The sequence below is a fragment of the Pyxicephalus adspersus genome, chromosome 5 (assembly GCF_032062135.1).
Source record: "Pyxicephalus adspersus chromosome 5, UCB_Pads_2.0, whole genome shotgun sequence".
NCBI classification, from domain to species: domain Eukaryota; kingdom Metazoa; phylum Chordata; class Amphibia; order Anura; family Pyxicephalidae; genus Pyxicephalus; species Pyxicephalus adspersus.
In genome coordinates, this window is record NC_092862.1 from 89,382,534 (window position 1) to 89,397,462 (window position 14,929).

The 14,929-nt window shown below is 38.8% G+C and overlaps 1 protein-coding gene across 1 annotated transcript in view; it reads left to right on the top strand.

Annotated features, from left to right (window-relative positions):
• ADCY1 (adenylate cyclase 1) overlaps window positions 1–14,402 on the top strand; it is a 496,503-nt gene extending 482,101 nt beyond the window's left edge. Inside the window, exon 21 of the mRNA XM_072412078.1 lies at window positions 13,320–14,402. Within this exon, the coding sequence (XP_072268179.1) occupies window positions 13,320–13,355 (36 nt within the window). The 3' untranslated portion in view covers window positions 13,356–14,402. The remainder of the gene's footprint in view (window positions 1–13,319) is intronic.
• The last annotated feature ends 527 nt before the right edge of the window (window positions 14,403–14,929 follow it).

Below are 14,929 nucleotides of genomic sequence, written 5' to 3' on the forward strand. Positions count from 1 at the left end.
CTTTAGCAAAATCAGGTTCAGGTTCAGATTTCACCAAAATCGATGAAAATGTTTAATTCATTTCCATTTTGCTTTCACAAAATTTGCTTGATGATAAAGGAATATGTAACTTTCACATTATGCTGATATGATAATCAATAACTGAGCTAAATAGAATCCAATTCTTGCAAAATTGTTTGACCTCAGCATTTTTATTATAAATGTACAGTGGTACCTCGGTATAAGTCTGCTTTGGAATAAGTCTAACTTAGTATAAGTCCTGTTTGAACACGAAAAATTTTGCTTGGTATACAACCTTTGATTGGTATACAACCTTTTTGCTAGAACTAGTATGGGTCAAAATGAGTCACAACACCAGGGCTACCCTTATTTACCTCTCTCGAGACAAAGCCACGACTGCCCACGAGCAAGCGTCAGTACGCCAGTTGCTACCATTCAGTGAACAACCCGCGCTATAACTCTTTGTGAATTACATAACATCTCCTCCTCCTCCCTTCTCAGCACCATCCTAGTAGGCACTCAACTCTTCTTAGCAAGGTAAAGTGAGGATAAATTTGTTTAATCCAATTACTTTTGTATTTATGTATTTTAGTATTAAGCAGTGTTTAAATTATTTTAAACAACCCCGTCAATGTATAACATACCAATACCAATAGGATTTTTTTCATGGGAACAGATTAATCATTTTCTTTTTATTACCAATGGGAAAACTTTGTTTGGTATAGTCCTGTTTGGTATAAGTCTAAGGATCTGAAACGGATTAAGGACTTAAGGTTACCAAGGTACCACTGTATGTGGTTTCCATGTCAGCTGACAGATACCAATTTATTTTTCCTGGGTGCACACAATTTGTGCACCTAGAGAACATTTTTATCTTTAAAACATGTTTTTGTGAAAAAAAATAATTAATGTCTTAGAAAAAGAGGTAATTTAAAACTTTTTTAGGACGCTTAACCTCCCTGGCAGTCTGATTATGTAAGTCTTTTTCAATATCAAAGCAGAACATTGTTTTATTGTTCCGCCCCCCGCATATTCATACATCCCGTTGATCACGCCGGGGATGCCGGGCCAGAGGACACAGATGCTTGGTGGGCATCTCCGGAGGACGCCGAAGGCTCCTGGGGATTGGATAGGCCTGGGCCTGGCTCAGGTTTACCGCTTTTGGTACCGAAAATTAACCCCGAGCCACACTCGGGAATACCACCAGTAATTAAATCCACCAATCCAACCCTAATTGTGCCTCACTGATTCCAATGTATTCTTTTTTACTTCTTGAGCCCTTATTGGAGACTTCCACATTACTAGTTAGGATGAATAGCTCTGTATTCTGGGTTTGTGAAACACTCTAAATCTGGAACTGTTCATATGTAATTGGCTTTTTACAGCTATTTATTGTTGATGAAACCATCTTTTTGTTTACTGCTTGGTATGTACTGTACTGAAAATTTGTATTGTCCTTCCATGTACTGATAATTTGTTTTTATATTATACTTCAATAAACTTATCTATATATTTTTTTATACTATGCAGGATACAGTAACCCATTGCAATAACATTAACCCATTAACATTTATTCATTTTAGAACACTGAAAATGGAAGTCAACTGTGCTTTATGTATTGCACTATTGCACCTGGATAAGTCTAGTTGTATGTCTCTTCTCAGTGTATTCCATATGGTATTTTATTTGGCAGCAAATGCTGAATGCATACACTGTTATATGCATACAACTGAATTGTTTTGTTTGTTTTTTTTGTTTTTTGTTTTCAATTTTTAATGTTATTTATTGAAATGTAGAAAAGGAAGAGTATTTAACCCCAATTTAAGAAAAGCAAATGCATAGGATAGGATGAATCTTTAATGAATGTGATTAGGATAGTATAAAAATGTCATCAAGCATACGTAAACTAAAAATTTTAACTTTACATAAAAAGGTAGACAAACCTTTTTTATAAAGTAAAAACCTGATTTTTCCTTAATGCAACAACCTTTTTTTTAAAAAAAAAAAAGCAAAAGAGTGCAGCACCACCCCTTTCAGTGTTGAATACTGAATGGGAGCACAGAGCCTCCCAGGATGCATGACGTAGGCTCTTGAGTGCTCCCAAGACCAGGCATGTGCAGAAGGGGCATTTTCCTCACTAAGCCCCTTTACAGTGGGCTATGTCACCCTCTCTCACACCTGTGCTTTGTGAGATTGGGTGATGTAGCAAGAAGATGAAGAGAGAAGATGGCGGTGCCCAGGACAAAGAAGGTTTCAAGGACAGTGCAAACCCAATAGTGAAAAGGTCCAGTGGAGGGATCTGGGGGATTAAAGGTAAGTGTGATTTTTTTTTCACTTTACTTCCACTTTGAATGTTATAAGTATTCATTTTATTGACAAAGATTCCAAAGCAACAACTTTGCACATATTATATCTAGTAAATGGAACACATCCTTTTCTTTCAAATTTAAATACAGAAACAGTAAATGAACAAGCAAAATGTACTTTCTTTGAACATCATGATCCAACCTTTTTTCTTTTTAACATGTCACATCCTCAAAATGTTACAAATACTTTTTCTAGTAAATTCTTAGTAGTAAAAAAAAAGGTCTATTGTATAAACAAGAAATAAACACATTTCCTTCATGACTTCCTTATGAAACATACTGGTAAATTTCATTTTGGAGAAGTATAAAGAACCTTTGTTTGAACCTTATTTGTATAACTCAAGGAATCTCCTGTCAAACTTACAGAAAATACCACCTACATCTCTCTTTTTTACTTTTATTATTAGTGCTTAAAATGTTAGTTAATTGTAATATGGCTGATTATATTGTAAATTGAACAATATAGCTATTAAACATTTTACATTTATAGATTACCACTTTATACACTTACTGCCCAATTACCTTATGTTTTATAAGTTTTTTTTATAGGCCACAGTTTTCTTTTACACAAATAATACTTAGGAGGTAAAGTCTTGGCTAAAAGATCTAAAGTATGATTTACCTTTTTAAAGTTGTCTGATCCTTTTGAGTATTTTCTAAAATGGATACTTCAACTATGCCAGTCAACACTGGGTTGCTCTACACACATGTACAGAACTCCCTCAGAAAAAAAATTTACTTGTATACCAAGCTGAACACAATCTTACTGGGCTTTTACTACTATCCAGCATTCTGTTACAGAGATTTAGCTTCCTGTCCTCCTGATAATTAAAAGGGAAAATCTGCCAAAGAGACACAGAGAAGCAAAAAAGTTGGTAGGGGTTATACATATTCCCCTACTCCACTAAAGAAAGCATTTTCATTTCTGTTTGTGTTGCTGTTGGTAAGGTATCCTGATTTGCTGTCTACTAAGATATCAGCAATAGAGCGTGTCAATTTATATATTGTAAGGGAGCCCTGGATAACAATATAAACCCAAACAAGGGATCTAACCCCAGTTAGAAGAAAAGCTTCTTGGATCCATTGTTTTACCACTCTAATATTAGCTCAGGTTTGAACAGTAATAGATCTGGTCTTAATCATTGTAGAATATATCAATGATTGTTAAATTTCACAACCACCAAATCATCAATCTAGCTTCTCTGTTGTATTTTTAATAATAATTGACACACACACACACACATTTCTCTTGTTTGCATAACACTATTTGTTAAATCAAAATCATAACTTTATAAGATGTACATGACTAAACAAGTGAAGGGCAGAACATATGTCGTTTTTTTTATCATACTTGACAGAGTTAATGCTATTTAGGAGTTTGAGTCTGCCCAGAAGTCTGGAGCAACTATTCATGAGTTATGTTAGCATTTCGTTTTTGTTATCAATTTCTATATGTATGACCATATTTGAACGTATGGACCGCAGTCTTCACCTTTAGTAAGCCCCCGCTCAGCCTTGGGAGACTGGCTGAGTCCTCCAGCACTCGGTTGCCCCCAGGACTTACTGCACAAGGGATGGTGTCTGGGAATGGGCTGGCAGCAAGCCAGGAGCCCACAGATAGCAGTAGCAAGATTCCAACAGAGCCAAGTGCAGAATACAGAGCAGAGATCATACACAGAATATCCGTCCACCAAACGAAGTACACAAGGACAAAACACAAGCAGAGTCGGGGTCACAGGCAAAGGTCGGTCCAGGCAGCATAAACTGGCAATGTCAGAAACAGGCAAGGTCAGCAACAGTAAATCAGACGATAAGTCTCCAGCACAGATTAGCCCAGCTAAACGCTACAACAGGCACTGATGACTGGGAGCAGAGAGGCTTTAAAGACTAAAGCAGCCCAAAGCAGTGCTGGACTGAATCAGGAGCTGATCAGCCTCTAGAATCCCCTTCAGCTGTGCACAGCCTAACAATGGATGCTGGGGATGCCATAAATCCATCAGGCTGCACATCTAAAAGGAAACAGGGGCTGCTGGTATCCCAGTTCTCCTGGCTGCCGCAATTGACATTTCCAGAATGGTGGACAGCACGGAGTCGCTGGACAGATGAGCATTTCCTAACAGTAACCTAGTTTGATTCATTTGTTTTGGTATTGGTATTCAACATTTTTGAGGTATTCCAAAATGCTTATTTATTGCCACTTTATCACAAATCATCACCCCCCCCCCCTTCAAAACATCAAATATAGTTTTTGTTTAAATGTGGCTGCACAGAAAAGCAAATGAGAGAAGTCAGATGGGGTCTGTCCCTGTAAAGATCAGGCATCACTTTTTTAATTATGATATCCTTGTTAGGCAGCCTGATGATGAAATCAAGCAATGATCTCATCTTGTCAGCTCTTCAGGATATAGCATGACTTTAAAAAGCTCCATGTAGAGCATGGTTTAATGAATCATGGTTAGAGTCTGAGCCTGTTCCTAGTACACACTGCACAACTTTATTACTGTTTTTGTAACCATATTACATGGTGGCTGTATAAGGTCTGATGGTGGCAAAGACTTGGCTGGATACAGGCTGAGACTGGCTAACATTGATATTCTACTGTATGTCTCCAGCCCTCTGACAGCAGTCCTCAGACACTGGTCTTGATTTACTGTATGCTCCTGATCGAAGGGCAAACTTAGGGGGAATATTGCCTGTGAACTGGGACACATGATGATAGCACACACCTACTTCTGTTAGTCTTTTAGGAGGCGTAATCTTTGTCAAAATGTGAAAAAATTGTATTTATATTACTTATAGCGGAACAAGCAGCAGAACTCTTCTTAAGTTTCCGTAACCACAAGGAGTAACATTGTTAGCATTTAAGGTTATATACTTGTCTAGTTCTTTAGGAAAAACTTACCATGAAAAAAATGGACAACCAGGTTATGTGGATGCAAGAAAACTTATAAATTGGACCTATGACAAGTTTCAATATGTGAACATATTATAAAAATGAATACTGTAATACCTGAGTAAATTAATGCAATCAAAGGCAACTACGATGTAGAGTTTTGAGGTTTATAGATTGCTATTTTTGAAATTTTGTTTTCTCTGCTGATGCATGTGAACTTGCTGAAAAAACATTTCTGCAATTAAATGTGAGTAGCAAGGTATGAGGTATCAAGGTATTATTCTCTATTTACATATTTTGGTAATCCACTCTTCCCATAGCACTGGAAAATAAACTTGGTTTTAGTGATAGAACAGCCATGACATGTACTACACAGTAGCTATTTAAAACTTCTTTTTATTGTTATCTGGTGATTCTGCAAATACCTGTCTAAATTCGTATCTATTATTTTTTTTTGGGGGGGAGCCATGGTTGTATCAATGACTAGATTATAAATATGTCTGCCTTTTTCATTTCCATTACATAGTGGATAGGTGATATAAAATATATTACATGGGTCCATATTTGCTACTATTGTTTGGAAATTACTTTTTTCCATTCATTGTTTTCAGTTTCAACAGCATATTAGTTTAATGTAAATAAATAAATATGCAATGAGTGTGAAACATAGTGGCCTGTTTCAAGTCATTAGAGGGAATATATAGTTTCAAATTTGGTTTATGCTTTAATCTCAGTGTTTCTAACTGCAAGGTCAAACATACAGAAAGATGTGAAAGACACTTTAAAAATCCTGTTCACGTAAACCTTAAAACAATATTTCAAACATTAATCTAGTGTGACCTGTTTATGGTTACTACTATAAACATCTTGTTTTCAGAACTAATGGTAGTTCTACCATTTCTTACAAAGTATATAATGTACACTTACTGGTGAAGGTTCTCTGCAACAAAGTTGCTGAGTTCAAAGACTTAGAGGTAGTTTTAATTAATCCTTGACATTATCATTTAACAAAAAGTCAAAGACTGTACCTGACCTGATGTGTTTTAGTTTGATTGTATTATTTACTACTAAGTCTTAATATTATCAAATTATATGTCAATTTCCATTTTAAATTATGTGGTTGTTATTTTTAGGGTTAAGCTGGTTTTACAATAGCATTGCAAAATTCATATGCAATAACTCTATTATATATGTAAATACATCCCTTTATTCCTCTGCCATCCAAGGATTTGGAGATGGCTGTGAATTACCTGTCGGATACAAATAAATTGGACTGGGATAGAGATGAAGTGTGGCCCACAGAAACATATCAAGAAGAAGCCTTAGCTAAAGTGAGTGCTCAGGCATGCTAACCAGTGTTGGGAGGTAAAACTCAGGGACCATATCAGAAATCACCCCTATAGTGGAGACTACAAACCCTTATTGGAGACCTACAAACAGTTTGTAACTGTTAACATGAGTGACTTTTGCCAGTTTAGATTTTGTTGCCACTTATGCTGAAGAGAAGCAAAATTTATTTTCCTGTAGTATGCTAAGGAATGCCATTCTGAGTTTAAATAAAGTCACTCTAATCGACTGTGCAACCCAGTTTCCATAAATTTACAAGATCACAGGGAACTAGATGTGATGAATGGGGAAACATGTCTCCCTTCAACCTCTAGTGCCCAGGGATCACCTGCAGTCAGAGCTGTGACCGCAAAGCTCCCACGGTCATGGAACTCTGCAGTTCCACTATGCTCCCCAGGGTAGTACAGGTTAATTAACCTGTAGTGCCCCGGGAATCGCCTGCAGTCACAGCTGTGACCGCAAAGTTCCCACGGTCATGGAACTCTGCAGTTTCACTATGATCCCCAGGGCACTACAGGTTATTTAACTTTTCTCAATGATTGCAGCCTTGGCAATCCCTTAAAAAAGGGTTAAAAAACCTGTAGTGCCCCAGGGATCGCACACTCTTCTCAATGATTGCAGACTCATTGTGAAGATTGCAATCACTGGGAAGATGCCTGGCCGGCAAATATCTCTTACTCAGTAACACACACAGTAATTTGATATATTTGTTACATTTGTCTCGCAGTGGATAACACAAAAATGTAACCAATGTATCACAATATTACTATGCTGGAAAGTGTGTTACAGAGTAAGAGATATCATGTCATTGTTAACCTGTAAAAAAAAAAATAGTTAAATAAACAAAATTATTATATTAATATAATAAATTAATATAACATTCATTTTTTTTAACACATTTTTTTAATCCAATTTTTTACCGTTGAATCTTTTTTTTTGAGTTCAGGTCTACCCGAATTCGAACAGCCATTTTCAGGTCAAATATAAGGACAACCCAAATTCGAACACCAACACTATATATATATATATATATATATATATATATGCAATTGTATATATACAATGTAATGGTTTGCACAAGGAAAAAATTCAAGGCCATTTAGTCAGAGGAAAACAGAACCGGTTTAAACAGTCAAAGATCTATCCTTTGAATTCTCAAAGGCTTTCATTTCAAGGAAAAGTTCCCCAAGTGACCAAGTTACACTTTTTGTTCCTGATGCTGTAAGGAAGGAACTGCAACACTGAATTTCTGTAATACACTCTCAGGAAATGAGTAAATGTGAGCATAAAAAGTGCTTCCTGCAGCACATTTAATTGTGTTGTGTATTTTTACCAGCTCCATAGCAAATTGTCTCATGCATACATCTACTTAAGATGATATAACTCATTTATAAATTGAAATAATATACATAAAATAAATACCATATAAATTCATATGGAATACATTGTGCTTTCTGTGCTCAGTTTCTTACACTGGCTTTACATGACTGCAACAACCCTCACAATTATGAGAATTATGTTCATTGCATTATTGATGGATTGAGGGTTTATTATTTGGCTATATATTCTTAAACACTTTTTTCAAATTTAGGAAGTAATGTAGAAATGTGTAGAAAGTGTCAGGCCACACAATTAAGGTTAAATCACACATTTACTAGACACGGGTAGTCCCCGGATTAGGGACATCTGACATATGGATGGATTCCTAGATACAAACGGGGCTTCCCTGCTCGCTGTGGGCAGATCGGAGGCTTGGAGGGGGGGGGGGGGGGGTGGTTTGCATGACTTGCAGAAGAAATCCTTTGCTAAACACAGCTGAGGTTGTGAGTGGGTGAACTTGGTGGGGGGGGGGGGGGGGGGGGGGGGGGGGGGGGGGGGGGGGGGGGGGGGGGGATGAGCTTTTTCTGCAGCCTCTTGTAATTCTTTAATTACCAAGACAAACTCTGCAGTTGTTTCGTTTTGCATATGTAAGGAATAAAATTTTGCTGAGTTTTGAATTTAAGTTGTTTTTGTTATATTTTGCAGATAATTGAGTTAGTATTATTATTATTACACAGTATTTATATAGCACCACCATATTACACAGCGCTGTACAAAGTCCATGGTTGTGTCGCTAACTGTCCCTCAAAGGAGCTCACAATCTAATGTCCCTACTATAGTCATATGCATATCAATTTATTAATGTAGTCTAGGGTCAATCCTGGGGGAACCCGGGGGAAACCCACGCAGACATGGGGAGATCCTCCAAACTCCATGCAGATAGCGTCCTGGCTGGGATTCAAACCTAGGACCTAGTGCTGCAAAGGCCAGAGTGCTAACCCCTAAGCCACCATGCTGCCCGTTGTGTTGGAGTTGTGTGGAAACTATTTATATCCTCCTTATCAGTAGGTCAATATTTGCTCCATCCTTAACTTGAAGCTTCTTAACTTGAAGCTTCTTACCTTGAAACATCTTGCTCACCGAAGTTGTTAATTAAGTTTTTTGTTACTGACTAACTACTAAGTGTCTTCCACCTGGTTGTCTGACTATATAAACTGTGATGTGAAAATAAAGTTTTGAGACAGGATATAACTATATGCTTAAGCTGCGTATTTGTTAATCACTGCTCCCAACGCGTTGAAAACAGAGGTCATGATAGAGAGGGAAATATTGGTCTGGGATCAATAGGAAATCGCCTTAACAGTTTGGCGTCAGAAGTGGGACATCTACCTTAAAAAGACCAGGATCGGGTAAGTAGAAATCTTCTTTTCTACCTCTGCCCTGCCCTGGGTCCCTGTAGATATCTTACGAACCTAAGCACTGTGGCAGTGTAGACTCCCTCATAGAAGGACTGGGTCCTTAGTTAGGAAGATTTGAGAAATCTTTTATTGAATTTGTGCACACTCGTGACCTCTGTTTTAATGTATAGAGTATAAGAATTTTGTTGCATGATATAGAAGTATAAGAAATATTGTATATAAGATAAGTTTGTGTTCTAATCTGGTTGCCAAGGTGAGGTTGGGCCAATCCTCACTGCTGTGGTTGCCTCGGGCAAGCAGTACCGTGACCTAAGCTGCGTTTTGGTAAGCGGTCCTGGGAACAGGACGTCAGCGAGCACTGCAGCTACCTGCTGAACTAACTGAACTAACTGAACTAACTGAATTAACAATTACTGTGTATAATCGTCTGATATTTATACTGTAATTTATACTGCAACTATGGGAAATTCCCAAGGTAAGGGGAATAACTCAGAGGAACCTAAATATCCCTATAAGAAACATGTAAAAAAAAACATATAAAAGTGTGCTAGAAACCTGATAACAGGGATGCCCCCTATAATGTTAACTGTAGAGCAGGAGGTTATTACACTGACCCCTTTACATTACACCTGAAAAATGGAACAGAGAACATAAAATGTACCGATCCATCCCAACTCCTGCACAAATAAAATGTAAATAATTAACACTTATAACAAGCACACTATAAAACGTTATGGGAAGAGTTACACACTGAGTTTGTAAGATCACACGAAGATAGGAAATCCATGGCTACTGCATTAGCATGCAAGCAAAAGCCAGGAGAAACTATAAGTGATTATGCTAGAAGGTTTAGGAAAGTGTGGAAGGAAGAAGCAGGTTTAGGATTGGGAGGGGATTTGAGTATAGTATTTATTCAGACACTGAATAATGGAATGATTCCTGAACATGGGCACATTGCCAAATGATTATTGACAACTGGAGCACTTTAGATGCCCCAAACATTATTGCCAGATATTAACAAAGGATGCTGCAGGATGTTTTGAGCTGCCTAAGTCGTCCAAGCCCCATGTACAGGGACTCCACCACCACTATGTTACAGATCTCTGACCAGGCTGATGAAAACCCAATAAACTCATTAGAAGTAGGACGATTCCTGACAGACTTCTTAGTAGACACAGGAGCGACTTGTTCTGTCCTCCGATCCTGGTCAGGTCCAACTACACCTGGTGGACCCTCTGTGGGAATAAACGTCATCACCCCTACTAGAAGCACACCTCATATTCCCATATGTACAGTACATGGAGAATACATTACACATCACTCATTCAAGGTATTACCTAGTTGTCCAGTTAACTTGTTAGGATGAGACCTGATGGAATCTCTGGGAATGTCACTGGTTGTTGACCGAAAGGGAGGGATTAATGTCAGTACAACTTTGCAACTGCCCTTATTGGATTTTCCAGTTCCTGACAGCACATGGTCCACTGGACCATATGACGTGGGATTCCTGGACTGCACCCCATATACAGCACTCACAAAACCACATACACCAATATACCAAAAGCAGTATCCCCTAGCCAAAGGCAAGAAAGATTCCTTAGCACCCATGATTCAATCTTTCTGCCAGCAAGGCATACTTAAGAGAACTTGCCCTCCTTACAATACTCCAGTAAATCCTGTCAAAAACCCAGATGGATCATACCGTTTTACACAAGATCTCAGAGCCATCAATGAGCTGATCACACCCCTAACACCAGTCATGTCCGATCTTACTACCATCCTTACAGCAGTACCGCCCGAGACCCAATTTTACAGTGTTATTGATTTGGCCAATGCATTTTTCTCAATACCATTATCACCTGAGACTTAGCCCCTATGGCTTTTATTTTCAAGGGACAACAATATACCTGGTGCCGCTTGCCCCAGGGTTTTGTTGACTCCCCGGCAGTTTTCTCAATTGCCCTCCTGCAGGTTCTTGCCAACTGGCAGCCGCAGCATGGTTCCACTTTATTGTTATGTACAGTAGCCCCTCTCAGGAGGCATGTCAGAGGGACAAGGTGTCATTGTTGTGTTTTCTGGAAAAGGGAGACAGAGGGTGTCGCAGAAAAGGTTCAGTTCTGTCTGCAACAGGTTACATTCCTGGGAATGCTTTTAACCCCAGGATCCCGGCTGCTAGCCCCCAGCCATGTACATGCCATTACCAGTCTGCCTTGCCCACAGACAAAGAAACAGCTGCTCAGCTTTCTTGGCATGATCAATTTCTGCAGACACTGGATTCATGACTGCTTATATTGGGACTCACAGCCCAGTCCTAGTACCACCCCAGTGCCCCTAATAACATTCAATGGTCTGATAAAATGACTAAAGCATATGTGGTGTTAAAAGAATCCCTGACCTCTGCCCCTGCATTGGGAATGCCGAATTTAAATGTACCATTTGTATTGTATACAAGAGAGAATTGTAAAACCATGGCTGCTGTGCTTGCTCAGATCCACGGAGGTAAATTGAGGCCTGTGGCATATGTCTCTAAGACACTGCCTGTTACTGTGCAAGGCATGCCAGCCTGTCTGCGTGTGCTGGCGGCGTGTACAATGGCTGTAGAAAGTGTCTCACTTCTAACTTTGTGTCACGAGCCGATTCTTTACACATCCCATGCTGTACTACACTTGCTTAAGAATTGAACCACTCAACACATAACATCACAAAGGTTGTCCGGTTATGAAGTTATTCTAAAATCTACTGCAGGATTAGGTGTAAAATATGCTCCTGCTAATAGCGGTCCTGTCTCTGTGCTCAATGCCCTCTTAAAAGTCTTAAAGGGCCAGAGGATGAAGTGCCAGAGTCACACTCATGTATCACTGAAATTCACCTCCCCAATCAAATAGCCATTGTTAAATGTCAAGCACACACTTCTTCCAGTTCTTTTAATGCCAGGGCAACTAGCAGATTTTCATGCCAAAGCCTCTGCTCAGTCTACCACACCCACCACTAGCCCCCCTCGGCATCCTTCTGCTCGCCATCCCAGCTTCCACTGAAACCAACACACTTCTAACACAATTACAGTCCTTCGCCACCCCACAGGAGATTGATTTCTGAGAAAAGGAAGGATTGACCTTAGATTCCTTTGGAATCTGGTCAAAAGGAAGGATAGTAGGGCTGTCCCAAATAGCAGTACCCATCATTGTTTTTCAAATCCATGGTATGGGACACAAGAGCAATAAATCCACAACACAAGAAATACACAAGCAATTTTGTGCCCAGAATTTAAAGGAACACACACAAGTCATACTTTCTCGCTGTTTAACATCTGCTAGAAATAATGTGCAAAGGAAGAAACAGGACAACATGAACATTTGTTACCTCTACAGGGTCCATTACAAGAGTTAGAAATTGATTTTACATACATGCCAAAGGCTTCTAATGGATGTCAGATAATGTTAGTGATTACAGATAGATTCAGCAGATGGATAGAAGCTTTTGTAGTCAGGAAAGAAAATGCAAGGACAGTAGCTAAGATACTATGTGAGGAGATCATCCCCAGATTTGGATGCCCAGTGAGAATAAGCTCAGTCAATGGCACTCCATTCACTTCTAAAGTTACGCAGGAGATTTTAAAAATGATAAACATAGAATGGAAGGTCCACATCCCATATCACCCCAGAGTGCTGGAGTAGTAGAAACGACAAATAGGACACTAAAAGACAAACTTAGTAAAGCAACTGGAGGGACATTCCATAAGTGGGACCAATAACTACCAGCCAAACTAGCAGAAATAAGAATGACACCCAACCCGGTTAATAAGCTGTCACCTTTTGAAATTTTAATGGAAAGACCTTTTCCCACCCCTTGGGCTAAAAGACCCTTTAATTTTAATACCCAGGGATCTCCAACAAATCCAAGACCAATGTGTAGCTAAACCTATTGAAAATTGAACAGCAACTATGGAGATATCTCTTTCTTTTCCTTTCCCTACAGATCAAGCAAAGCACCCATTCAAGCCCGGAGATGTAGTGTTCGTTAAAGCTCTGCACAAGCACAAATCCTTGGATCCAACCTTTCGACCTCCAGTCACCCTGCAAGCCATCACTAGAACAGCCATGCTGACCAGTGGAGGACCCACCTGGATACACGCTTCAAGAGTGAAAAAGGCACCACCGATCCAGCGCCAGGATGATACTTCTTGATCCACGAGTACCAGCCCGGATGCATGTTTGCAGTTTTGGAGCCCTGATTATCATATTCTGTCTTGTATGGGTCACAACAATTTGCCACTATCACCCTCAAGATTTGCCCTTTGTTTGTCCCAAAACAAGCCATAACCTAAAGAATTACTCTACCCTGTCTATGCACCGGCGATTATTTAAGTATAGTGATTGGACTGACTTCCAGGGTAACATATGGAAACGTCTTGCCAAAGAAATATATAATGGTTCTAGTTTTTGCCTATCTGATATGCATAGTACTCAAGATATGGTTACTTCTTGTTTGATTGCTGTCTCCACTCCAATCAGCATGCTGCTTAGAGTCTTTAGCATTATCTATAATGACACTGAGGTTATTGAAAGTGATATACGTTTATCTCATAACCTGTACAACTTTTGTAAAACCTGTCAAACCTATGACTCCCTGAAATTGTTATTGTCAATATGCAAATCTAGAATCATTCAGCTTCCTTGAGTTATGCATGCTGAAGAACCAGAGGCTGTTTATTAGCATGTAAAGGAACAAAGGTATGTAGTCAGGTAGTTATCCTTTGTTTAAGGATAAAAGGAAGGGAATGTAAGGAACATCATTTTGCTGAGTTTTGAATTTAAGTTGTTTTTGTGTTTTTGCTATATTTTGCTGATAATTGAGTTGTGTGGAAACTAGTTACATACTCCTTATCAGTAGGTCAATATTTGCTCCATCCTTACCTTGAAGCTTCTTACCTTGAAACATCTTGCTCAGGGAAGTTGGTAATTAAGTTTCTTGTTACTGACTAACTACTAAGTGTCTTCCACCTGGTTGTCTGACTATATAAACTGTGATGTGAAAATAAAGTTTTGAGACAGGATATAACTATATGCTTAAGCTGCGTATTTGTTAATTTACACTGCTCCCAACGCGTTGAAAACAGAGGTCATGACAGAGAGGGAAATAATGGTCTGGGATCAATAGGAAATCGCCTTAACAGCATATCAAAGCACAGCTTGCTCCAGAAGTTAATGAATGTCTAGGCTCCATAAAGATATACAATTAAATTAAAATACAATTAAATAAATTAACCTAAATTACTGGCATATGTTCCAATCCTGTTTTAAATGTTTTATTAAGAACATTGTGCTCATTAAACATCCTTTGTAACTTTAAGACAATCTGAAATTTGTTGCTATGCCATTGCAAGTTTTGTTGAAATGTCTCCATGCATTTCCTAGTGAGGATATACACATCCAAATATAGCTGTAGCATATAGCATAGCACTGAACAAAGATGACTGATGCACTCACATGAGTTTCTGTCATATTAATGGCAAGTTTGGTTGAAATGTCTCCATGCATTCAGATTTTCTGTTATGTTGCTGTTCTCCCAGTATTTAATAATTTCTC